The sequence below is a fragment of the Sceloporus occidentalis genome, unplaced genomic scaffold, assembly GCF_023333645.1.
Source record: "Sceloporus occidentalis isolate IW3139 unplaced genomic scaffold, rSceOcc1.0.p SCAF_7, whole genome shotgun sequence".
Lineage (NCBI taxonomy): Eukaryota > Metazoa > Chordata > Lepidosauria > Squamata > Phrynosomatidae > Sceloporus > Sceloporus occidentalis.
Genome location: NW_028316987.1, coordinates 6,378,466 through 6,404,080, shown reverse-complemented (window position 1 = coordinate 6,404,080; position 25,615 = coordinate 6,378,466). Strand labels below are relative to the sequence as shown.

The window sequence follows — 25,615 nt, the reverse complement described above, 5'->3', positions numbered from 1 at the left end:
AAATCACAAGTGAGGGAAGATTAACTGACTCCAGTCATCAATCAGATAACAAACTGCTCCCTATCACGCTTCCTTGCCAGAAAAACTATGTTCTTACTCTCAATTGCAAAATTGACAGTAGGCTATCCTAGCTTGTGCCACTGGCCAAGAAGGAAAGGCACTGGAAAACAACCATTTTGCTTGAAAGATAGGCTGTATTTTTAAAATAAAAAAGATCCCCCCCCCCCCCAAAAAAAAAGCAGGAATGCATATCTTTACTGTAAATCACTAACTCACTGCTTAGGGTTCCCTCTGTGTCATTCTGTGTTTTAATTGTAGATGTTTTGGGCATGGGCTTTGCCTCACTTCTCACAACAACCCTGTGAGCTATATGAGAGAGTGGTTGACATTCACAACAACTATGCTGACTGCTGGTTCATTTCCAAGCACAATCCAGAATGCAATTGATTATCTTTAAAACTCCTAAATAACTTGAATCCAAGGATCATTACCTGCATAGCCATCTTGTCCATTTGTTAACATCTGAGCTGGAGGCTTGGCTCTGACTACATCTAGTCCCTTCCCTGAGTGGTCTGTTTTGCCCTTTTACCTATGCCTGTCTTCTGCTTTCTAGCCAAGTCTGTTTTTAGCAAATTTTTAATTTGTCTGGTTAGGTTATTAATTGTTTGATCTTGACTAGTTTTTGTGTGCTGCATTTGTTTCATGACTTTTTGTTTGGGCATTTTAAAAAAAAGATTTTACTGTGGAAGGGTGGGGTATTGCCTTGTGGGTTTCCTTGATTGAGCAAGGATTTGAACTGGAGTTCCTTGTTCTCCGTCTCAGCCTAACCACTATGTAATGTCTTTCAGTATTGCAGTTCAATTCTTGGATAGTAGAGGAGTACATTGAACCAGTTCTCAGTGTGGTTTAGAGAGACATAAGAGGAATGTGCTTCACCATGTGGTGGAACTACCTCAGTACCCTGTGGCCAGAAAACTAATTAAAATACATTGGTTTTAATATATTGCCTTTACATTTTATAAAATGTGGAGCAAACATGTTACCTGCAAAGTCTATTAAAAGTGTATTTTTAAAAATTATTTACTTGCTTTTCTCTTAGGCTATGCCCACCCTAATAGAGTTAATGAAGGACCCCAGCGTAGTGGTCAGAGACACAACTGCATGGACTGTGGGTCGGATCTGCGAACTTCTCCCTGAAGCAGCTATAAATAATATTTACCTTGCTCCACTGTTGCAGTGTCTAATTGAAGGCTTGAGTGCAGAGCCAAGAGTAGCCTCCAATGTTTGCTGGGTAAGACATGGTCCTTTTTTGTGGCATGCTTTAATGTTTGGTTTTTTTAGGAAAAGTGAGGAAAATGTTATATAGTCGCCGCTTCTTTTTCGCTGGGGAGCCATTCTGGACCCCCACATAAAAATGGAGTTACACTTACATTCAAACCCCATTGGCTTGAATAAAGGCGCGCGTGCATTTCATTCTTTCCTGCCGTTTGTCCTTCACGTATAAGCAAGGGATGCAAGTCTGAAGACCACAAGAACGGAGGGAGAACTGTAGTTGTATGTTGCAGAGATTTTGTTCTCACAATGCTGTTATGATGCATCTTATATAATTGGAATGGGAGAAAATAAGGACAGGTCCAAGGAATTGGAATCAAACATAGGAGGTTGGTGGTCCAGAATAGAAATGATAGCATATAAGCAGATCCATCTTCCTGACATGATGAGCTCTGTCTAAGTTGTTGGTATCTACTGTCTTTCAGGCTTTCTCTAGTTTGGCAGAAGCTGCTTATGAAGCTGCTGATGTGGCTGATGATCAAGAGGAGCCTGCAACATACTGCTTATCTTCATCATTTGAACTAATAGTGCAGAAACTCTTAGAAACAACAGACAGGTAACTGAACCATTTCCCCTTCAGTAGACTATGAATGGTCACCTTGTTATTGCAAGTTTCTTGTAGTGACATGCTAACAATCTTTCCAAGGTCCTTGTACTGTTCAGATTAAAGCAGCATATTGTCATGTCAATTCAACAGATGTTGGGTTGAACTGTGGGTTATTCCACAGGAAGGCAGAGAAGCAACAGAAAAATCTCCATGGGAAGAACTGCATTTGTATTTTCAAATGGATAGGCACAAAGATGTGAGAACCTCAGGAGCAAGAAGAGCAGTGCCCTAGCCAACTTAGTCAAAGCCAGCGTCCATTATATAAAACAGCAAAATATCTAGAATTGCAGATCATCACTTAGGTTTGCTTAATTTGCATTACTTAAATTGTAGAATTTTATTCCCAGTGCCATAGAGTGCAGGTTACTTGGGGACAGAGTTTTTTCTCCAGTTTCAAATACATACAGCTCTGAACTATAGGCATCTTCAGATTTGAGTCATTTAACCTTTTTACTACAGAGCTCTTAGAGTGGCATTTAGAAAAGATAGCTGAAATTTGCAAAAACCAAAGCTCTTAGGGTTTTTGGGAGGGAATTTTTTATGAGAAAATTGTTTTATTTGGCAAGTTCATGTAATTTAAAAATATAAAGGCTTTATTTTCTACAAGCTAAATTATGAGTATATTCTGTACTGAAGAGAAATGCAAACTGCTTAAAAACACGGGAATGACAGTTTCTGGATATAAATATGAATGAGAATGATATTTGGAAATTGTCGCCATCTTAACAGCTAGACTAGTGGTGTATTTGGATATACACACTGAGTTTCCCATATCTGAAACACTTTGGATCAGAAGTGGTCTCGATTATTTATTTATTTAGTTAGTTATTTTTGCATTTTGGAGTAATGTACTTGTATTTGCATATACATACATAATGATACATCTTGGAGAAGGGACCCAAGTCTAAACACAAACATAGTTTATGTTTCATGTACACTTTATACATATAGTCCATAAGTAATTTCAAACATTATTAACAATTTTCTGCATGAAACAAAGTTTCTCCATAATAGTCTCTGTGAATCACACAAATGGGTTGCCTTCACCTGTGCAGAGACTTCTAGAAATGCTAGGGAGGACTTTTTGGTGGTAGTTCCGCCCACCCTATATATACCCCTAGTGTTCCCATTCTTTTCCCTTAGTTCTTTTTTGTCCGCCGCACTAGCAGCATTGAAGGAACTGATTCTTTGAATCACTCTTTGAATTTGAATTTAACGGTCTCTGGTTTCGGTTTGGATTTTGGCTTTTCTATCACATTTTTATATTGTCGTAGTTTTTGCTCATATTGATTTGGTTTGACTATTCTGTATGGTGATTTGGACATTGTTCTCTCTGCAACAGACTGACTTTGGATCAGTAATATGGCTTCTTAGTCTGTGTTCTTGAAATGATGTGAGGAATGTGGTGTGAAAATCCCTTGACAAGAAAAATGCACTCATTTCCTCTGCCTGAGCAAGGGGCATAACAGGCAGAATGTGCCCACTGTAGGGTCTTCAATCCTCAGGCCAGAAAAAAACTGGCTCTCCCACCTGCAGTCATTGTTATACGAAAGGGCGAAATGTCGACCTGAATCCAAACGTTGATGCTCGAGCAAGACCAAGCTGTGACCAAGTCTACCTCTAATCCTTCTAAAAAGGTATCTGTGAAAAGGGAAAGAAAACTGACAAGAAAAGGAAGCATAAACATTCCCCATCCCATCTTCTTCTGAAAAGACAATTGTATCAGATGAGCAACCTGTGGAGAAGCCTGCCTCCCTGGTACTGTCCATCCAGCTGGTTGAGGCCCAGGTTGCTTCCATATCTGAGGGAGAATTGGTTGACTCCTCAGTGTGTCGATCCCCTTCTCCTAGGCCCTTGACACCTCTTTTGGCTACTAGATCTCTCTCTCCAAACTTGATTCCTCAGCGTGAATTTGACCCCCGATCCTGTGCTAGCACTGACATTGCCCAACCACTGGTACGGAGCCCTGAACATTTCCAACACTACAGTACTTGCTATATGACCAAGAGACTGGGCTTTCTTACATGCCTGTTGACCTAGACTGTCATCTCTAGCATTATGTCTACAAGGCGCATAGAAGTTCCCAAGGCTCTCCTATGGGTTCAGTAATCCTTCAGTTGGTCCCTTTGTCAAAACCCTGATCATCAGCTGCCACACGGACGGAACATCAAGCACCACCAATTTCACTACGCTGTGAATCCTTGGCCAACAGACCTTTGCCAGCATTCCCACGTTCCCCATGTGCTGTCTCACCCACTTCAAATACCTCCTTGACTCAAATCCGTGCTCGATCACCTTTCAATGCAATAATAATACACGAGTCTGCCTCTCCAACTGATGGTGTGCACTACTCCTTAGAACAAGTTATCAGAATGGTTAATGCTCTAGATTTGGAGGTTGTATGCCACAGTGCTGAACCTCTGGATTCCATCTATGAACAGATTCAGTCCAAGGTTCCTACCCCTGCTTCCATTTGGGCTTCTTCCATTGATGGCCCATATTGCTAAGCATTCCTGGACTGCTCTAGCTACCATCTCTTCCACCTCAAAATAATAATAATAATAAAAAAAAATCAACAACCTCTACAGGTTGACTCCTTTGGATTCTTCTTGGCTCATCGAGCATCTGAGGCCAAATTCGGTCACTGTCAGAGCCTCCCAGTTGAAACCAACCTTTTCTACACCCTCAACACCTATGGATAAGGAGGGCAGGAAACTAGATGATATAGCTCGCAAGTTGTACTTGGCAGCAGCCTTGTCTCGCCAACTACTGGGCTTGCATGGGCGCTTATCAGCAACACCTTTGGGAGGGAATGCTTCCACTTCTCAATAAGCTCCCAGACGACAGCTGTCCTTTGGCCCAAGCGCTACAGATGGAAGCTCACTCTCTTGGAGCCCAACAAATCAACTGTGCCAGTCATTCAGCGGATTGTATTTGGAAGGTCTTGTTGGGTTCGATTGCCCTCCGTCGCCATGCCTGGCTTTGAGCATTGGACCCTCCTTATCAGGCCCGAGCTACAATTGAGGATATGCCATTCAACGACTCTGGCCTCTTTAACAAAGAGTTGGATGAGAAGTTGGACCACGATTACAATATGAAGACCATTGCCAAGAAATATGGAATGTCTTCATCCTCACCAAGTTTTGTTCTGGTTGATGATGGGGCTGGCAATGACCATCTAATACCCAATTGTGTCCTTATAGCCCTACGAAATTGAGGTGGCAGAGGTTTTCATCAGTCTTCTTTCTCCTCTGGCAGACACAATACCAGCCAGCCGTGGTACCATCAATCTTTGAAGAAGAAGGACGACTGAGGTAAAAAACACCTGTGACTTTTACCTTCTGTGTGCTTCCTTTCCCGACCCACCTTTGGTCATAGGCTTTCTCAGTATCTTGACGTTTGGTCTGCAATAACATCTGATTTGTGAGTGCTTACCATCATTGCTGAAGCCTATGCCCTTGCATTCGAAGAATTATCACCTACAGGAGCCCTACAACACACCCCTCCCTCAGATACCCTAATCAATGAAATGCACACTCTGTTTTCTAAATGTGTTATTGAATCCTTGCCTAGATCTCTGGTTCGATACTGCCTTTTCCCCAGATGTTTCATTGTTTCCAAGCATGATGGCAGCCTTCAGCCCATTCTGGATTTGTGCCATGTCATTTGATTTGGTATGGTAACTCTCTCTTCTATCCTTCCCCTCTTACAGCCAGGAGATTGGTTCATTACCCTCGATCTCAAGGATGTCTACTTCCATATCACAATCAGGGAATGCCATTGAAGATTCTTAGCATTCCAAATAGGTTAGAACCTCTATCAGTTCCGAGTTTCACCTTTTGGACTTTCCATGGCTCCATAGCAGTGGTGGCCGACTTCCTCCATCAGCCCGGTATATCTGTCTTTCCATACCTAGACGACTGGTTTCTTGCAGCAGCCTTGAGACAGGTTCTCGTTTGAAACATCTTGCTGGAATCCCTAATTATTAGCGAGTCCAAGTCCCATCTCTCACCATCTCAAGAGATCAGAATCATTAGAGCAATGCTGGATTCAAAATGAGGCTTGGCCTACCTTCCACAAGACAAGTTTGGTTCAGGCAGTGCAGGCTTGCATCTGTCACAGAAGGATCCTTGCACACTTGGTACTGATCTTGGTTTCTGTCCGTCTTCCACCCTCTGAGAGACTTTCCCTTCAAGTGGCTCACGGTTCCAAGGACTAGCCAGGGTGTTGGCTGCACGCCAACAGCATATGCTTCGGTGTGCCCAGTCTGCCTTCACAGCTGCAGCTCACCTTGACCATCGACACATGTATGGTTGGCTGGAGTGCTCATGTGGAGGGCCTCACAGTTCAGGGACAGTGGTCCTCAAAGGAAAAAGTGCTTCACATCAGTGCTCTCAAGATGCTAGTACACGGAAATTGTTCCATTGCTGGGATATTCCTCGAGTCGATCTCTTTGTGACCTACCTGAACTGTCAGTGCCCACAGTTTTGTTCAAGGGGCCAAGCTCGAGGTTCTCGAGAAGATGATTTTCTGTTCAAATGGACAGTTCACCTACTGGATGCCTTCCCCTCATTTCCACTCATCACCAGGATTGTGGTGAAGATGAGGTAGGTCAGATCAAAAACCACCCTGGGTCTTACGTGACCTCTGTGAAAGGGTCGTTCGACACCCCCCCCCCCAAAAGGGGTAGCAGCCCACAGGTTGAGAACTGCTGCTCTAGCGGAAGCTGGACTCTCCTTTTTTTCTTTAAAGTGTAACCTGGCAGCTATTACCAATTTGGTGGTTAGCCATCCTTCTTTCAAGATCCCTTGATTAAAAACATTCCTTAAAGGATATGTTAATCTCCATCCTCCTGCTTCAGTACCCACCTCGGCTTGGAATCTGGAATTGGTCCTTGCGCAGCTTTCCAAACAGCCCTTCAAACCCATTGCTACAGCTGATCTTAGGCATCCAGGGGTGTATATAGGGTGGGTGGAGCTACTGCCAAAAGTTTTTCCTATCGATTCTAGAAGGTTCCGATAGTCTTGGTGCAAGAAATCCATTTGTGTGAATTCATGGATGATGACTTGAAGAACTACAGTTACAAGTAAGCAACCTGTCCTTGTATTCATGGAGCCATCAGAAAGCAAAGGTGCCAATATCTCAACCACCCATGAAAAAAGCTTTGGTTTTTGGAGTATTTTAGAATTCTGGATAAGGGAGATTCAACCTGTAGAGTCTTTAACTCAGTGTTAAAAATACTGTTCTCAGGCGTCAGGAAAGGAGACATTCGCCAGGTCCTTTTGACACCTAACATTGGCAGGAGTCAAATGATTCAGAGGAACAGCCTTTAATGACTTCTACTCCAGACTCCTTCCCATTTTTTCCTCATGCATATGCCTGTTCTATCCTTTCCCCTTGAGTTCTATTGAAAAGGAAGGGAGTTTTATATTGCTTTTAGTTTTAGGCTTCTGTTAGGTTTCATATCCCACATTCCTGTGCCTTGATCCCTTTTGTGTAGCACTAGTTTTTTCCCCTTCAGTTTCTCCACCCAAATTACAGCACCACTTGAGAAAGCCTTTCTAAAATCCACCAGATCCTCCGGCGATAAGCAAGCCAAAAACCTCCTTTTGCCTCAAGGAAGACTTCTGTACAACAGATTACAGTGCTGAGAGACTCCAATATGGCCTGTTCCTCCTCAGGGAGTTGCCTCCTCACTCACCTGCACCCTCCCCCTTAGCTTTACTGACTGATCCTTCTCAGGCACTTCCGGAATCATTACTGCAATTAAAATCATGTATTTGATAACAAATCCTCTAATGGAGCCAGATGGCACTGTGCTTGACCCTCTGGGCAGCTCATGGGCTTTGCTGCAGCACAGGTAGTCTGTAATGACAGCAATCTACTGGTGGAATCAGTGTGTAAGGGTTAAAAGTTTATGGGTGTAGGGATGATATAATTGAATGAGCTGCTAAACTGCCAGAGCAGTTTGAAAAGGGCTAATCCTGATCCTTTGTTCCTACATAGTGCAGCCAAAGGCAACATAATTCAGGTTTTCCAGAGATGATATCCTACGAGACACGTCAGTGAAATTACACCATTCTGAGAAGCCATTTTACATTCAGTGTGGTAGCTGGTTGCCATTTTTCAAGACATTTTTGTTGTTGTTGTTGTTGTGTGCTTTGAAATCATTTCCAAAATATGACAACCCTAAGGCAAACCTGTATGGGATTTTCTTGGCAAGACCTAGAAAGAGTTGCTTTTGCCTTCTGAGGCTGAGAGAGTGTGGCTTGCTTAAGGTCACCCAGCTGGTTTCCCTAGCCAAGTGGGGATTTGAAACATGGGTCCAAAACACACTGCAGAAATAATTCAGTTTGAGACTGCTTTAACTGCTTTAAATCAATTCTAGGGAATCTTGGGAATTGTACTTTATTGTGACACCACAGTGCTCTGACAGAGAAGGCTTAATGTTTCACAAAACTGCAGATCCCAGAATTCCTTAGCATTAATCCAGAGCAGTTAAAGCGGTCTCAAACTGGATTATTTCTGTAGCGTGTTTTGGACCATTGTCAATCTTTTTGTTGTAACCTGTTCTCTTGCATTTCACTTCTGCAGATTTGTTTCCTTTTTTGTTTTATTTGAGCAAAGCTTTTAGTTTCTAAAGCAAGCTTTTTTTTTCTGTAACTGATTTTTGATACTGCGTTGTTGACCATACTGCTGACCTCTAGGACTTCGTGCTGCTTGTGACTTACAATATAGTTCTAATTGAGTTTTTATTGAGAGTTTTCTTGTAACATTCCCCTCTCCCAAGTGTTGAAGAGAGATTTTGCCTTCTTCCTTTTTAGTTTCCTTTTTGCTTCACTCCTAATTTTTGAGGAGTTTCTTGTGAAGTCACATGTAACTGCTTAATTTCTTAAGTAAAGTCCAAGTTCATTCTGGTAGGAGGTTTCAGTTTGACTTGTTCTTATAGGTATCATTGCTATATTTCAAGTTTTTAAGGAGTTTGTAGTTGTGAGTATTTGCTTTTCTCCTTTAGGCCTGATGGACACCAGAATAATCTGAGGAGTGCTGCTTATGAAGCTTTGATGGAGATTGTGAAAAACAGTGCTAAGGACTGTTACCCTGCTGTCCAGAAGACAACTTTAGTAATTATGGAACGACTTCAACAAGTGCTCCAAATGGAGGTTAGCTAAATATAGAAAATTGGTCATGTCTGACATACAGGCCTTGCAACAAATTGTGTTTAGAGGTGTAGTGTAAGTGCATGTGTCCATTTTACAGTCATGATTTTTGTGTCCCAGTTAACTACATTTAGTTGTCTCTGTGCACCAACTTCAGATCCATCCTTCTGGCTGACAGACATATAAAGTTGAAGTCACACTGTGCAGAACAGTAAATGAGGGAGAATATTTGGATCAATTTCATTGTGGCAGTAGACCTGTCAACGCACACTGCTATTCTTAACCATGATTTCAAGTGTTGGTTAAGGACTCAAAAGCATTAAACATTTCTAATCTCTTTTTGAATGCTAAATAATATTTTCTCTGCAGTCCCATATCCAGAGCACATCTGACAGAATCCAGTTCAATGATCTTCAGTCTTTGCTGTGTGCCACTTTACAGGTAATAACCTGTTCTTTAACATCAGTGTGCTTTTTGAAGAAATGACAGAAGCACATAGTGAGGAATATTTGTGGGGAATTGATTTGAATTGGCATACTATTTTGGTTTGAATGCAAAATATTTTTCTTTTGAACTTGTGAAATAGAATATTGCCTTTTAAAAACCATAATGTGAAACAGAGCAGTTTCAGTAGCTAAGACTATGAGCAATAAATGGGGTATATGTATCCTTTGCTCTAAGAGGAAATAACCCTATCTAACTTTTCTTTATTATTATAACTTCAGAATGTCCTTCGTAAAGTGCAACACCAAGATGCTTTGCAGATCTCAGATGTGGTGATGGCATCTCTTTTGAGAATGTTCCAGAGTACAGCAGGATCAGGAGGTGTGCAAGAGGATGCCCTCATGGCTGTCAGCACCCTGGTAGAAGGTCAGTATCTTACTCTGTATGGGACTGTAGAGCGAAAGGGTCTTTAACACTATGTAAACCTGAGTACTGTATGAATGCATTTGTGCCTTCTATGCTCTCCTGTTTATGATGTAATGCTTCAGTTTTGCTGTCTGTTCTATCTTAGTTAAGGGCACTGCTGTGGAAGCTTTGCCCTTCAATATTTAAAAGACAACTTGCACACTTGCTATATTGGCTGGGGCTGATGGGAATTGTAATTGAAAACATCTGGAGGGTTAAATATTCTCTACTCTTACTAAAAAATAAACATTATTTGCATGGAAATAGTATGTAAGTCTGATGAAAGCAGGCATGATATGTTGCCGGTGAAGTGTAAGACAGAACATTGGTAGTGGGATTGGCGCTTGTCCTGCTCTTTTGAAGCTAACATTTAACAAGGCTTTACATCACTAGATCATTCTGGCAAGTTTGCCTGCTATGTGTAAAACATAATACTGCACAGTGTATGACTTGGTTCCAGGTCTCCACAGTTTGGTGGCCTTGGTTGCCAGCCAAAACATTTTGGCATTGTCAGTGCTAGCTTCTCACTGAGGCTGGGACTGCAAAGTTTCATTTCTGGCCATGCTGAGTTTTTGAAGAACTTGGAAAAGGAAGATGTTTGGCTGCTTCTGAGGACTTCAAGTCAAGAGGCATGGGAAACAGGAGATTTCTTCAAAGTCTGGGGAAGCATGTATGTAGACAGCATATTTTTGTCATCACATGTGCTGAGCTTCAGGGATGCCTTCAAAATCAAGATCTAAAAAGAGGATCCTATCAGTTGCTGCACATTTGTGGATTTCTGATGATTCCTGAAATGTCTGCGGAAGGGATACTTTTTCCTGTGTGAAGAACAGGAAGGAATGGGCAGCATGATGTTGAAGCTCATTATCCTTCCCATAGGCTGTGCTAAATTAGGCTGATAGGAATTGTAGTCCATCAACAACTGGATGGCCATACATTCATACCCCAGTGTTGAAAAAGTAGTACAGTGGACCCTTGTCATTTCGGACACACACACACACCCCGGCATAAGGCGAATAACACGTATGCTTGAGCCCTATTGAATATAATGGGGCTCGAGTGCAGTGGCGTGTGTGTGCCATTCATTGTATTGCAGCATGGCTTCAGTGTAAGCTGAAAGGTGCATATAGTGCGCCCATGTATGGTGGGGGCACTGTGTAATATGTGTTTTTATCCTGACTCTTGCAAGACCTGGAATTAAGGAGAACTCTTATCTCTTCCTTTGGAATAGTTGACACGATTACAAAGATTTGCTCCTTCAATAGGTTGATGTCCCAATCTTACTTTCTAATTAAAGTTAATTTTTACCGAGACCATTTGAAGCAGTTTCATCATAGAAGCTGGTCTGCATGTAATGTACATATATGCACACACTTGTGCCGTCTTGTAAGGAGCAAGAATTTGAAGTGGCATTACACAGTGTTCATGGCAACTAACAGTAACATATAGACAAAATTGAAATTTTTCATTAAAACCAATAATTTAAAAGCCCAAGAATTAAAAAAAATCTATTAAAGCTCCTCAGAAGAAAGAAAGAAAGGGAAAAAGAAGAGGAGAGGAGGAAGCAAGGGTACCCACAAATCCAAACCTCATTCAGCATATAGGTAACTTTAAATGCTAAAGACCAGTTTGGATAAAAATGTTTTCACCTGGTGACAGGAGGAGACTGCAACCATATTAAAATCCCCCCACCCCAAGACTGTGCTATCTAAGGCCATGGATAGCAATTGCCATGTTTTTTCTCTCCAAAAGACTATGGACAAAATCTCACTGGCAGGAGAAAGCTTGCTTATTGGAGAGGAAATATGTTTTACTTTTCTTTGTATGGGACAATATTTATTTCACCTGTACCTAGGGTTGCCATAATTCTCTACAACCAAGACGTAGGACAAAATGTAGGACATTTAATTCCTCCTGCTCAAGAAGGAGACAAAGAAGAACTTGGAAGAGTTGAGGAAGATGAGGAAGTGGAGGGAGCCTGCCCCCCCCCCTTCTCTCTCTCCTTCCCTGCTGCCTGTACCCCCTTCAGAGTGAGGGAGAGGGGCTCCAGCTGACTGGCCCCCATCCAACCCTCAGCCGAGAGCTTGCCTGCTGCCTGCCGCCACAGCTGAAGAGGGAAATGAACGGGGTCACAGAGAGCCAGTGGGAGGAGAGTGAGAGGCTTCAGGGGGTGGGCTTTTTCAGCTCCTCCATCCTCATTGGCCAAGACCAGAGAAGGAGGAGCTTTCCCAATTAACAGCTGGGAGAAAGCGACTGCAGGCCTGCAGAGGAGCGCTCCGACCTGGGACCTGTAGTAAAAACCGGGCGGGTCATTTTTAGACCCCAAAAACTGTGCAAGTCCCGGGTAAAATTGGGATATAGCAACCCTACCTGTACCCCAATCTAATATAGTTTTGACCTACGCTATTCATGAAATATGGGCATGTTTTTGAAGCTGACTTACAGGAAACTGCTTGATTCAGAAGATAATTGTATATGTATTTTTATTTCATACTCTGTCTTCCTATTGCTTGATTTCTTACATATTGAGTGCTAGGTGACGGAGATCTCTCCACATCACTCCCATCCTATGTTTTCTGCTCTCGGTTATCATTCACTAGTGGAGAAATGATGCATCCTGAAATTTGGGCTGCAGTATTTTACTGTCATTTTGGGCAGCATATATATTGTAACAGCACATTTGGAAGCTTCTTTTGACAATACTGTCACTATAGATGAGAGATACTATCCTTCAGTTATGGGAGGTGAAAACTTACTTGAACAAGAATTTGGGGAAACAAATTGGAAACTTAGCTGGATGGTAAAGGAACATACAGGTTTGAGGTCTTGTTCAGCTCAAGACAGATGTAACACAGTCTGTGGACTCACACGCCTTCCCTGTCCCACTGTGTTTTGAAGCTGATTGTGGTTAGTGTGTTAAAGTCTGGTCTAGCATTTATTGCTAACCATACTAACTGCCTAACCAACTTGCATCTCCTTCTAAGCACAGTTGCAAGTTATGATTTGGCATTAGTTATGGGCAATAAAAATGTTGTACAGACAAAATATTAAGCATAATTAGCTCTAAAATGCAAACAGAGACTACCTGCATGGGCCAGGAGAGAAGCACATGAGTCTGTAGGATGCTCCCAATTTCCTCACAGAGTTTAGAAGACTGGCCACTGGACTTGATGCCAACAAAGAGCATCAACATGACTGTTCATTCTCCATCTGTAAAGGAAAACAATATAGTTTACTTAAGAATCAACTATTTCCATATAGATCCATTTTGTGGAAAAGCACTCTAAATGCTTAGTTGTTTTAGGACAAAAGAGAAGCTGGCTTGCTTCCAAGCAGCATTTAAAAAAAAATCATATTCCTTAATGCAGAATTCTCTACATTGCTTTATTTCTGTATAAATCCAGCCAAATTGATTTGTTGGCTGCATCTGCACAGAAGAAATAATCTAGTTTGACAAACCTTAACTGCCATGGCTCAGTGCTATGGAACTCTGGCAACTGTAGTTCTGTGTGATAATTAAGCCACCTCTGTTAGAGAGCTCTGATGATACAACAAACTACAGATTGCTGGATTCCATGGCACTGAGCCATTGCAGTTAAAGTGGTATCAAACTGGATTATTTCTACAGTGCGGATGCAGTTGTGGTAGGGTAAATGAACATAATTTCTCTATAGTGGCATGTAGGCTTCCCTGGTCTTATATGTCAAAACCCCCAGTGCTAGGGGTGTTGAACTCTTAACCTTAGTTGATTGATGCCTGTTTCTCCTCTTCCATTCTGCACAGTGCTTGGAGGAGAGTTTCTCAAGTACATGGATGCCTTCAAACCTTTCTTGAGCATTGGGTTGAAGAACTATGCTGAATACCAGGTGAGGGTCTTTTTCTTGCCTTGTAAAATGTTTGGATTTCAATTTATGTGCTCTCTAACTTGAAATGTTTTAATAGCTCTGAGCGTTGAAATCTGTATTCCATTAGTTGAGTGATAGTGGAGGTGGGCAGCTGTTGAAGGAAGAGTTTTCACCTCTGCCATGAGCTATCCTGAAAATCTCCTATTGTCTGAAAATGTCCAGGAGCAATGAATCTTCAGGAATCTTAGGGGGAAAACAGACCCAGCAGTAAGAGCAGGCTTCCCAGCAGCGTGGGGGTGTGGTGTTTAGACAGTGCACACCCCCAGGCTGCTGGGAAACTGTGGCTTCACAACGTTTACGAGGCGTAGTGTTTACATGTGCTGCACTGCAAAAATGCGGAAAGGCTGCCACGGCCACAGCAAAGCCAGCTTTTTCCCAGCTCAAAAAGGAGCAGCTTTCTGCCTCTTCATTTTGAGCTAAGAAAACCATGGATTGGGGCTGCGGCATACGGTGGCCACAGCCCCGGTCCTGTCCTCAAAGGGGTGGCGTCATGCTGCCCCTTTAGGGCCATCTGTTTTGGCCCATAAGGAGATCTATTTTCACCTGGAAAAAAGAAATAGGTACAAAGGGTTGCAAAAGGTTTGGTGGGCCACAAAAGAGGGTGTTGAGATACATGCAGATCACAGGTTTTGGACTGGGTAGTGAATGGATGATTCTGTAGTCCATTTAGGATTAGGGAAGTGTTCTAGTACCATCTGTGTCTATTTGTAAAAAAACACGAGGTTCACACAGTATTTTAACTGGTAAGCTTGTCGGAGTGTAGATAGCTGTTACAATAATTACTCTTCTGAACAGCATAGTGATGTTAGGTTAATAATTCTTACACCATATTAGTTGGAAAGTTTTGTTCTCTTCTCTTTTCTCACACTAACCTTTATTCTCACATTGACCCTTATAACTGATTCTTACTGTAATAAGTAATATGTACCCTGGCCTCCTTCATGTTAGGCTGCATCAATAGAAGTATAGTGTCTAGATCAAGGGAAGTAATAGTGCCACTCTATTCTGCCTTGGTCAGGCCCCATCTGGAATACTGTGTCAGGTTCTGGGCACCACAATTAAAAAAGGACATTGAGAAACTGGAGCGTGTCCAAAGGAGGGCGACTAAAATGGTGAAAGGTCTGGAAACCATGCCCTATGAGGAACGACTTAGGGAGCTGGGGATGTTTAGCCTGGAGAAGAGAAGGTTAAGAGGTGATATGATAGCCCTGTTTAAATATTTGAAGGGATGTCATATTGATGAGGGAGCAAGCTTGTTTTCTGCTGCTCCAGAGACTAGGGCCTGGAGCAGTGGATGCAAGCTCCAGGAAAAGAGATTCCACCTCAACATTAGGAGGAACTTCCTGACAGTAAGGGCTGTTCAACAGTGGAACAAACTCCCTCGGAGTGTAGTGGAGTCTCCTTCCTTAGAGGTCTTCAAACAGAGGCTGGATGGTCATCTGTCGGGGATGCTTTGATTGTGATTTCCTGCATGGCAGGGGGTTGGACTGGATGGCCCTTGCAGTGTATGATTCTATGTGCAATACTTTATCAATGTTATGGAGCAGAAGAGGGCAAAACAGAACCATGGGTTCACATGCAGACCCCTAAAGCTTTTCTTGGGGCCTTCAAACTTTTCAGGGATCCCAGAAAAATGAGGTAAATTGCTTGTTCTGGAAAATTTTCACAGTAGAGGAGCTCCACTTATAATAAGCATTAGAAAAAACATAAGACTTAACATAAAGTGCTTTTTTTTAATACAAATTGGTTATGTGGCCACTTTCCACATCATTCCCAAGGACCACTTTCCATTTGGGCCCCCATCCCACCTACTGGCACATCAGGAGCTCCCATTAGAATAAATAGGAGGAGTTTTTCCTGATGCAAACTGCTGCAGGCATTTTTGTGAATGGGTGTGTTTGTCTCCTTTTCCTGCTACATGTTACTCTCTACTAAATGGTTAACAAAAGCTATGAGTCCACAAAGCACGTCACCATTGTGCCATTGCTGGCTTTATTTAGTGTTTTAATAGGACATGGATGTAATAATCAGTTCTGGAGGGGGGTGAAAAGTGACTCATGGCTTGGGTGGGTGTATAACTCAGTGCCTTTTTCTTCACAGGTCTGTTTGGCTGCAGTGGGCCTAGTGGGTGACTTGTGCCGGGCTCTGCAGTCCAACATCCTCCCTTTTTGTGATGAGGTTATGCAGCTGCTCTTAGAAAACTTGGGGGTGAGTGCTGCTTCAAAGTGAACCGTTTGAACAAGCTGAAGGGCAGAGAGGAACTAGAAATGAGAGAAAAATTCCACATGTAACATTGGAATTGATGGGAAATTCCTAATGTTGGAAGCACAACAGGGTAAACATTTAGTTGCTATGGTGGCTGGGGTTTTGGCAAAGGAAGGGGAGCAAAGGAACAAAAGAACACTTTGTCAAAGCTGTAATTTCTTACATTGTGCGAGTTCTCTTTGAACTGCACCCATGTGCACATAACGTTTTGTTCTTCTTCTCAAGCCTTTTTGTAGCTTTTATTGAAAATGTGCTGAGGGGTTTTATGTAACTCAGAAGTCAAAGCTGTTCAGTTTGTTCACGAGTGTTGGATGGATAGTGCATTTCCTGGAAACTTTGTCATCATTTTGCCCAAACCAAGAAGTAACACTTGTACTGTCATTAAGACCAAAGAGGGGAAGTTGTTGTTTTTTCCTCCCTGAAATTATATTCAACTTGAAAAGTTAAGATAAACTTTATGTGGCTGAATTAAAAATGCAGTTTCTGTCAGCCCATTTTTAAAAATATGTATTTTTGCCTGTTGAGCACAAGAAAACTTGAGCTAGCTGTGCCTTCATGGTGAATGGTAAAAAGCAAACCTACAGTAGTTCCCAATGTAATAAATGGAGAGCATTGGATTTGGACTGAGGAGAACTGGGTTCAAATTTTTCTCAGTCAAGGAGCTCATTCAGTGACTTTGAGCCCACCTTTTACCTTGCAATCTAGGACAACAACCCTGTGTATTTTTACTAGGGACTGACTCTCTCTGTGAATCATTAAGATTTGCTTTGTAAGATGTTACATAGTGTAACTGCTGTGAGTAATACAGGGTTTTTTTCCTTCACAGAATGAAAATGTGCATCGGTCTGTGAAACCCCAGATTCTTTCTGTGTTTGGAGACATTGCTCTTGCAATTGGAGGTGAATTTAAGAAATACTTAGAGGTTGTACTGAATACCCTACAGCAAGCTTCTCAAGCTCAAGTTGATAAGGTAAGACTTGGAAACCTGGGCTGTTGAGTAGACTTGCTGCACTAGGATTGTATTCCCAAACTAACTCATACTTATGTTTGGCCTTAGTCGGATTATGACATGGTGGACTACCTGAATGAACTTCGAGAAGGCTGTTTAGAAGCATACACAGGCATCATTCAAGGACTGAAAGGAGATCAAGAGAATGTGCATCGTGAGTGTTTTCTAGATTCCACTAGCAGCTAAGCTCAGGATCACTTTCCATTTGTTAGATGTTGCCCTTGAGTAAGGGTAAAGGTATTGACGTCAAGCCTCTGCATGTTTGTGCCTTTATCTCTTGGATTTACAATGAGTTATTGTGTTTTCTGCTGTTTCTGTTAATAGCATGTCAGATATTCGACTGTTGAGAGCAGATTTAAACCAGGGTTGGGGAATAGTGGTGATTTTGGGGTTACTCTTTGTCCTACTCCAGAGTAAGATATTTTTTTCTTAATGTTACTCCTACCCATATTATACTCCTCAATAAAAAAATTTAAAAATGGTGTTTGCAATTACAATATAATAACAGGAATAAATAATATTTTGTTACTCCTGATTCCTACTCCTACGCCTGTAAAAACCTTTTACTCCTTACTCTTACTCCCCAGCCCTGATTTAAACATACCGTATAAACTCGACTATAAGACGGCCCTGTGTATAAGGTTTGGGAGACAAAAGTATGGATTTTGATATGACCCATGGATAAGTCGAGGGTAAAACTTAGGGTCATGCAACAAAGGATCTAAATGATGGAGCAAAGAAGAATGATGCCAAAGAACCTACAAAATTCTGGCAGGCGTAGCTGTTTGTGCTCACCCTAAAGGCTGGATGGATGAGAGAGTAAAGGGGCACATTACGTTCTTCCCTTTCACCAGGGGATGGTTCCCTTTTCTATAAGCCAAAGTACAGTATTTACATTGACCCGTGGATAAGTTGACCCAGGTTTTTTGGGTCAAGTTTTTGACTAAGATTTTTAGACTTATACATGAGTATATACAGTAAGTAGTTTTAGTCTGCAGTTACCAAATGGCCTTTGAACCAGTTTCTTTCTACCTGTATTGTTAAAGCAGTGCTACTCAAAAGTGGTGGTCTCTGGACTGTTAGTAGTCTCCAAAAAAATTGGCTGCCTGTCCCTAGTGAATTTCCAAGAAAAAAATAATCATTTGTAGCCTATGCCTGCCTACAAATATGGTGCCAATTCCTGACACATTTGGGTGAAGTGAGGAGATAATTGCTGGTCATCCACATCAGGTAGCACTGTTTTAAAGCAGAATTATTTGCATTTCTTAACACAAGAATTCCCAGAGGGAAGAGGTTTGGAGGTCATCTCACCCTGTGCATTGTTGTTTCCACTCCTTCATGATTGTGCTTTGTCACCACTGATGGCTCTGGCTACAATACATTTACCCAAAAGCAATTTTCAAGAGAAGAAAAGCTGCTAAACATTTACCTTGCAGAGCCTTGAGCACATGTCTATGAGTGGTAGCCCTCTAAAATGATGAATTTATAATATCATAAACATGTACTTCAGGGAGAGAGAGAGATCAGCCACAAGGGAGATGTGAAGACAGTGACAGGAGAAATAGAAGCTTTGTAGGCCTCATCTGGACCTATATATAGTAGTGGATGGGGTTTTTTATATCACTAGTCAGGAAATGGCCATGCAGCCAGTTTTCTAAACTGAATTTTGCTTCCTTTTCAGCTGATGTGATGCTGGTGCAGCCCAGAGTAGAATTCATCTTGTCTTTCATTGACCATATTGCTGCAGATGAAGATCATACTGATGGGGTTGTAGCCTGTGCGGCTGGGCTTATAGGGTAATTGATAGACTTCCTTGTGTTTGGAGAGTGGGTGGAGCATAAACATATCACAGTGAAGGCCAAGCCTCCTGTAAATTCTTACCTCCTATAATGGCAAGATGATGTATTTAACAGTAGCTTCCCTTATCTACAAATAAGAGCATTTTACAAGACATTGGCTTATATTTTATGTGGCCCACCATAGAGAGACATGGAGATTTATGTGAGAGGTTAAGAGCACACAATAACTTGAAATTTCAATTGAGCAATTAATGGCATATACCTAGCTGCTCTCTTGACCTTCTTTTGCAAAGACAATTTTTAGCATTCATTAGATGATCCTCAAACAGGTTTCCTCCATGATGCTTTAGTGATGGAGGGTTTGTGTTGTGATTTGTTGATACCAAGCCTCATAGATACCGGTCTTAAACTGTAATCAAAACAAAACTACTGATGGATCAAACATCATAAATTGTACTGTGAAACCCTGTTTTAATAGAGCAATAAATATCCACTAATAGCATTCTGCATTCTGAAGGGGAGCTTCTCCAGTGTCCTTGTGCAAACTTCTAGAAGAGAGTTCATTCCATACTCTAGGGACAAAAATAAAAGGGCCAGTCAGGGCTTTGAGAAACTGGACTCTCCCTTTGACATGGGTTCTGGAAGCTAGATAAGTTTATGCAGGAAGAAATATTTTGGTGTATTGTATTAAATATATGGTGTATTTTATTAAATATTAAGGTGCAAGAGCTTTAAAAAGTCAAAATGAACATCTTTTAATTTAAAATTGAATGGTAACTAAGCTTCCAAAACGGTATTGAAGTTAATTCATTCCAGCTTGTGCCTTTCCAATCTGAGAGACAGGAAGCTGTAAACCCCATACCCAGAGATCATTAATTAAAGCCGCTCTGAGAGCCTTTAGGGCTGAAGGGCGGGGTATAAATACCATAGATAGACAGACAGACAGACAGACAGGGTTGGAGATGAAGCTTCCATGAAGTTAGCTCTCTGTCATCTTTGTTTCCTATAGGGATTTGTGCACGGCATTTGGGAAAGATGTCCTCAAATTGGTAGAAGCTAGGCCCATGATACATGAATTGCTAACTGAAGGAAGGAAGTCAAAGACGAACAAAACAAAAACTCTTGCTACCTGGGCCACTAAAGAGTTGAGAAAACTGAAGAATCAAGCTTGGTAAGGAGGGTTCTTTTTATCTTCCTGAAAATGGCTGAATTTCTGTGCTGCTTGCATTAAATGCTCAGAAAATCAATATTAGGCTGAAAACTTTAGGTAGAGGTTGGTTTTGGTGCTGCTGTTCCATGGTTCTTGTGTAACTGCCTCTGGTACTGGAGAGAGATAGACATAGATATATATTGCCATCTTCTATGAATTTTCCTGTCCCATTTTTCAGCTCTCACAGGTTGCAGCCATTACTCTTAGCAAAGCCCGCAACTTAACTGTCCTGGAAGTCATCAAAATAAATTACAGAATGTAAGGAGTCTACTAGTCCTAAGCACATAACAGTGCCCTTTAAGTATGTACCTGGTGCAACTTGGTGAAACCTGGTACACTGTAGTACAGCATAGTGTATAAGTAGCATGTCTCTCGTTGAAGCTTGGCATGTATGGCCTGAGCAACTTTCAAACAATCTTGTGTGGAACCCTGGAGTTCCTTAGAATGTAATTAGAGGTTAATCAATCAGATTATCCTGCTGTTTGAGATATTAATGAAATACCTTGTGTTTGTTGCTAACAGGCCTGGAACTGTGTCTCCACTCCTTATTTTGCCTTGTTCCCTCACTATTTTCCTTAATTTGCAGATCTGTTACCATTGGGATGACACCTGAGACCCCCACTGGAAATCTCCAATCTATTGAGGAAAAAAACCCAACCCGGAAGTGAGGAGTGTGCACGGATGCTGAGTGTTTGGGAATGAGAGGATGAGTGAGTGAGAGGCTTAAAACACACCACGGTGAAAATCCAGCCACGGCAAACGGCAGCAGCGCTGTTAATGGAGCTAATCACTGACTTGCGTAGCAACAAAACCTTGTCATCGCTTGCCTCCAGGAAGTGGGAAAAGATTGATTTCCATACTTCAATGCAGTCTCTTCTGACAAGAGACAAGGACTAACTTCTGTGTCTTTTGGCCAGTGAGGAGGGAGATGAATTAGTCTGGGAGAGAGGAAAACTAGCTTCAGGTTCAATTGGAGTGCTCATATAATAAGGTCTGGCTTTCGTTGCTGGAGGGAGAGGAGGATGTGGGATCCCCAGCCCACCTCAGTCACCTTTTGGGGAGGGAGGGGAGTTTTGGGCCGCACAACGCTGTCAGTGCACGAGAGAAACGGAAAGGGTGAAGGATTTTCTTTCAGGAGTGAGTGTGTGTGAATGAAGCGGTATCTACATTCTCAACTTTTAAGTCATTGCAGTTAATCTTTCCCAAAAGAAATACTGAAGAGATTAGCAGTTGCATTTCATAAAACAAGTTCAGTCTACTTGAAGCGGCAGAAGAGTAAGAAAGTTTGGGGGGGAGGGGGGGAAGAGAAGTCACTTTGCATAAGGCTTCTTTAGGGAATCGCTGGTGGGATGTTTAAAGCTCCCGTCGTGACACTTTTTTCACGATCTTGTTTCATTAAAAAGCGCCTTTCCTTCCTGAATTTTGTTCAACTGTGAATGTAGAAATCAGGGGGGTGGGGTGGGGGGAGGGGAGGGGTATCCAGAAAAAACTCTCGCGTGTTATTAGAGAGATTAGGTTCCACTTTCTCCAAATGGGATGTGAGGCTTTGAAAATAAAACAGCTCTGCTCTGAATTGGCAACAAAACAAAGCCCCTCTCTTGGCGTGAACAAAGTAGCCCGAACCACACACAACTGTGCCAAAGAGTTTAAAAGGAAACTAAGTCCAAACAAGGAAAAAAAAACTTCAGGAAAATATTTTGGATTGCAAAAATGAGGTTGAAATTCAAATGTTCAAACAAAGCAAAAAGATAAAAGTACGATTTGGAAACTGCTTGGCCTATTTGTTCTCTTTATTTGATTCTGATACGGTATTAATCTTGCTGCATTTCAAAAAGGAAAAAAATTATATAAATATATATATATATACTGACTTGAGCTTACACAGGATGGCACTTGTAAAAGGTTATATTTTTCCACTGCAGTTGAAGATTAATAAAATGGTGTCAAACATTCCCCCCAGTACTACTTTTTTCTATTGGTCTTTTCAGTAAACAGGAAATTCATTTTTCCTTTTTTACAAAAGAAAAAAAAGATAGCAGTTGGATGATTAGCTGTGTGTTAGGATCTACAGTGTACCTGTTAATATTGCATATAGTTCACAATTTTAAAACAATCCTTAAGAATGGGAAGAGGCAGTAGTTCTGTAGCTGTTCGGGATTCTTACAAGAAGGCAGGAGAGGGTGAGATGCACCTGCTTCTAACTATGCAGCTATTGCTTAGGAGCTTTTAAAAGTTTTCAAGCTTGACTTGTGAGGTAGAGATTTAATACCTTTCAAGAATTGTGTTTTTTTTTTAAAGCTGCTCTCATATACCTTTTCTGCCTCTGCACTTTCTCAGGCTCATCCTGGGATGCTCTTCAGTTGCCCATCCTTGTTAGAAAGCAAGCATGCCAGTTTCTTGTACAGGGTATCTGACGCGTGCCTTTCAGTGCCAGGTTCAGAATTGCAGTCCCAAGTGCCGACGACTTTGAACCAGTGTACAGAAAAGACCAGGTGGCTAAGTAGGACAGTTCCAGCATGAGTCTGAAAGTTGGGCTTTTTGACAAACCTGGGTCCACCTTTTCTTATTGCCTTTTTTCTTTGGGGTGGGGTTTTCTTTGAAAGACACCCACAACACGAAAGCCATTCCTGAATCGGGGAGAGGGGTGTGTGGAGGGGAGAACTGATCATTCCTCAGTGCTACTGAACTCTGTCCAGTGTTGGCTCTTCAGCTGTAGGCTGCAGGCGAATAAAGTACACTGAGTTAGTAGTGGAAACCAAATACTGTGTCTTACTTTTTTTCTCTCTCTTGCCATTCGGTGTTGTTTAATTTCTAAAATGGCAGAGGCTGAGACCAAAGCCAGCCTCTCTTTAAGAAAACTTTCCACAGTCTTAGATAAGCTTAATGCACAATGGTGAGGGTGAGATATGTGAAAACAACCTTGAATGTACTTCAAGAAGGCATCTGTCAAGTTCTGTTATCAGTCTTTAACCATTTTGTTTGTGTCTTAGTACCACAGAAAGGAGAGTTCCAAAAATATGCACACCCATCAGAATTCTTGCAACCTACTTTTGGGAGGAGACAATAAAATATTAGACTTGAGTGTGAGACTTAATAATTTATAAATTACATCTGGAACCTTGAGGGTGAGATGCTTGTGGCGTGCACAAGCACACAAGTTTTACAGGCATATCTTATGAGCCTGCAGGAGTATTCACATATTGTTTATAGGATTCATAGCTTTTCATTAATTCTTTCAAGCAGTGATTCTCAATCTTTGGTCTGCAAGGTGTTTGGATTCCAGAAGGTCCAGCCAGGTCAGGATTCTGGGAGCTGAAGACCAAAACAAATGGGAGGATCAAAGGCTGAGAGTATTGCTTTCAAGGAAAGACTTTTTATCTTTGAGTCCAGATGTTCAGTACTTGGGTTTAAGGTAGGAACTAAAGGATGAAGAAATGCATGTGGCTCATTGTGAAATCGTTTTAGGCACTAGTGGAGGTTGGGGGTAGGCAGGATATAAAAGATTTTATACCGATTCAACAAAAGGTTCCAAAATGGCAACTGTAATCCTGAACTGAGCATTAAACTTTAAAATTATTATTAAACCAGCCATACATTTTTACCACTCACCTGCACATAACTTATTGCCATCTTTTAGAATAGAAGTGAACTGATAGAGAAGCCAAAAAAAAAAGGGTTGCTAAACAAGGGAACTGTTCCTACAGATAATTCCTAACTGTGTTTTGAAGATTAGTAACTTGTGAGTTTGTTTATGAGGCTGCGTTAAGATTTTGGATACTAACCAATGTTCCTGGTAAGCGCCCCTTAGAAACAGCAGAACTTGGCAGAGCAAGTCTTTATAAATGTGATTTAGAATCATAGGAGTTGGAAGAGACCACAATAGCCATCCAGCCTCTGTTTAAAAACCTCTAAAAAAGGAGACTTTACCACACTAAGGCAGTGTATTCCACTGTCGAGCACTTCCTAATGCTTAGGTGGATTCTCTTCCTGTAGATTGAATCCATTTCTCCATGTGCCTAGTCTGGAGCAGCAGAAAGCAAGCTTGCTCCATCCTCAATATGACATCCCTTCAAATATTTAAACATGACTACCATGTCACCTCTTTACCTTTTCCCCAGGCTAAACATACCCAGCTCTCCAAGCCTCTCATAGGGCTTGTTGATTTCCAGAACTTTCACCATTTTGGTTGACCTCTCTGGATATACTGCATCTTGTCAATATCCCTCTTGAATTGTGGTTCCCCAAACTGGACACAATATTCAAGATGAGGTCTAATCAAAGCAGAATAGAGTGGTACTATTAGTTCCTTTTATTTAGACCCTACATTCCTGTTGATGCAGGCTAGGATCATATAGGCTTTTTTAGCAGCTGCTGCATCACTGTTGACTAATGTTTAACTTGTGGTCTCTCAGCCTCAGAGGATGGCAATGGCAAAGCCCCCCTGAAGAAATTTGCCAAGAAAACCCCATTGTTTTAGGGTTGTCATAGGTTGGAAATGACTTGAAAAGCACACAACTACTACCAAGACTCCTAGATCCCTTACGCATGTACTGTTGTCAAGCCATATGTCACTCATCCTGTATCTGCATTTCATTCTTTCTGCCTAAGTATAGTACCTTGCATTTCTCCCTGTAGAAATCCATCATGTTCTGGCCCAGCTCTGTAATCTGTTAAGGTTGCTTTTAACTCTGCTTCAGTCCTCTGGGATATTAGCTACCCTACCTAATGTGGTGTTATCTGCAAGTTTGCTGAGCATGCCTCCTATTTCATCATCCAAGTCATTCATAAAGATTGAATTGCACAGGGCCTAGGACAGAACCCCTTGGCACCCTGCGAGTCACATAGTCTTCATAGAGCCCCCCAGGGATACAAAATATATATAGTTGGCCTCCCCTAGTTTGCTGTAGGATTAGGAAAGCACTTGTCCTGAAACAGGGAATGATTTGTCTAAAGAGTGTCTGGGGACATTTGGAGAGGGGGGACCTTGGATAGGGTGTGGGATACAGCTCTCCAAGGCCTCATGGGGAGTAAAATTTTAATTTTTTTTAGAATTTAAAAAATTATTTAAAATTTTCTTTAAAAATCACATCTTGCCAAATATTTACTTTAACCACATGCAACTACGTACAGTACTTGTAAATACATTTAGACTGTGCAAATGATACAATGATTTAAAGATATATTAATTTTGCTAGGCATTTATGTCACAATTATTACCAGTGATATATGGGAATTACAATTTATGAGTAACATTAATACAAGAAACACTTCTAAGAATTCTGTATGGTGTGGTATGGGAGGAAGCCAATGGATAGAGCGGCACCATGAGTTACTGCATTGGGTGGTGCCAATCCTAGTGACACCACTGCTAGCGGGAGTCCACTGGCCATTCCAGTCTGTCAAAGGACAGCTGTGAGTC

At 41.6% G+C, this 25,615-nt stretch overlaps 1 protein-coding gene across 2 annotated transcripts in view; it reads left to right on the top strand.

The window, feature by feature from the left end:
- KPNB1 (karyopherin subunit beta 1) overlaps nt 1-22,956 on the top strand; it is a 43,813-nt gene extending 20,857 nt beyond the window's left edge. The window contains exons 11-22 of one of the 2 annotated variants that reach the window (XM_089531779.1): nt 1,100-1,291; nt 1,758-1,888; nt 8,955-9,102; nt 9,469-9,540; nt 9,825-9,969; nt 13,792-13,874; nt 16,014-16,121; nt 17,005-17,148; nt 17,236-17,341; nt 18,869-18,983; nt 19,996-20,157; nt 20,783-22,956. In XM_089531779.1, the coding sequence (XP_089387905.1) occupies nt 1,100-1,291; nt 1,758-1,888; nt 8,955-9,102; nt 9,469-9,540; nt 9,825-9,969; nt 13,792-13,874; nt 16,014-16,121; nt 17,005-17,148; nt 17,236-17,341; nt 18,869-18,983; nt 19,996-20,157; nt 20,783 (1,407 nt within the window). In that variant the 3' untranslated portion in view covers nt 20,784-22,956. Of the gene's footprint in view, nt 1-1,099; nt 1,292-1,757; nt 1,889-8,954; nt 9,103-9,468; nt 9,541-9,824; nt 9,970-13,791; nt 13,875-16,013; nt 16,122-17,004; nt 17,149-17,235; nt 17,342-18,868; nt 18,984-19,995; nt 20,162-20,782 lie in introns of those variants that run through there. The other variant, XM_089531778.1, reaches the window with a different exon arrangement.
- Nucleotides 22,957-25,615: the final 2,659 nt, after the last annotated feature.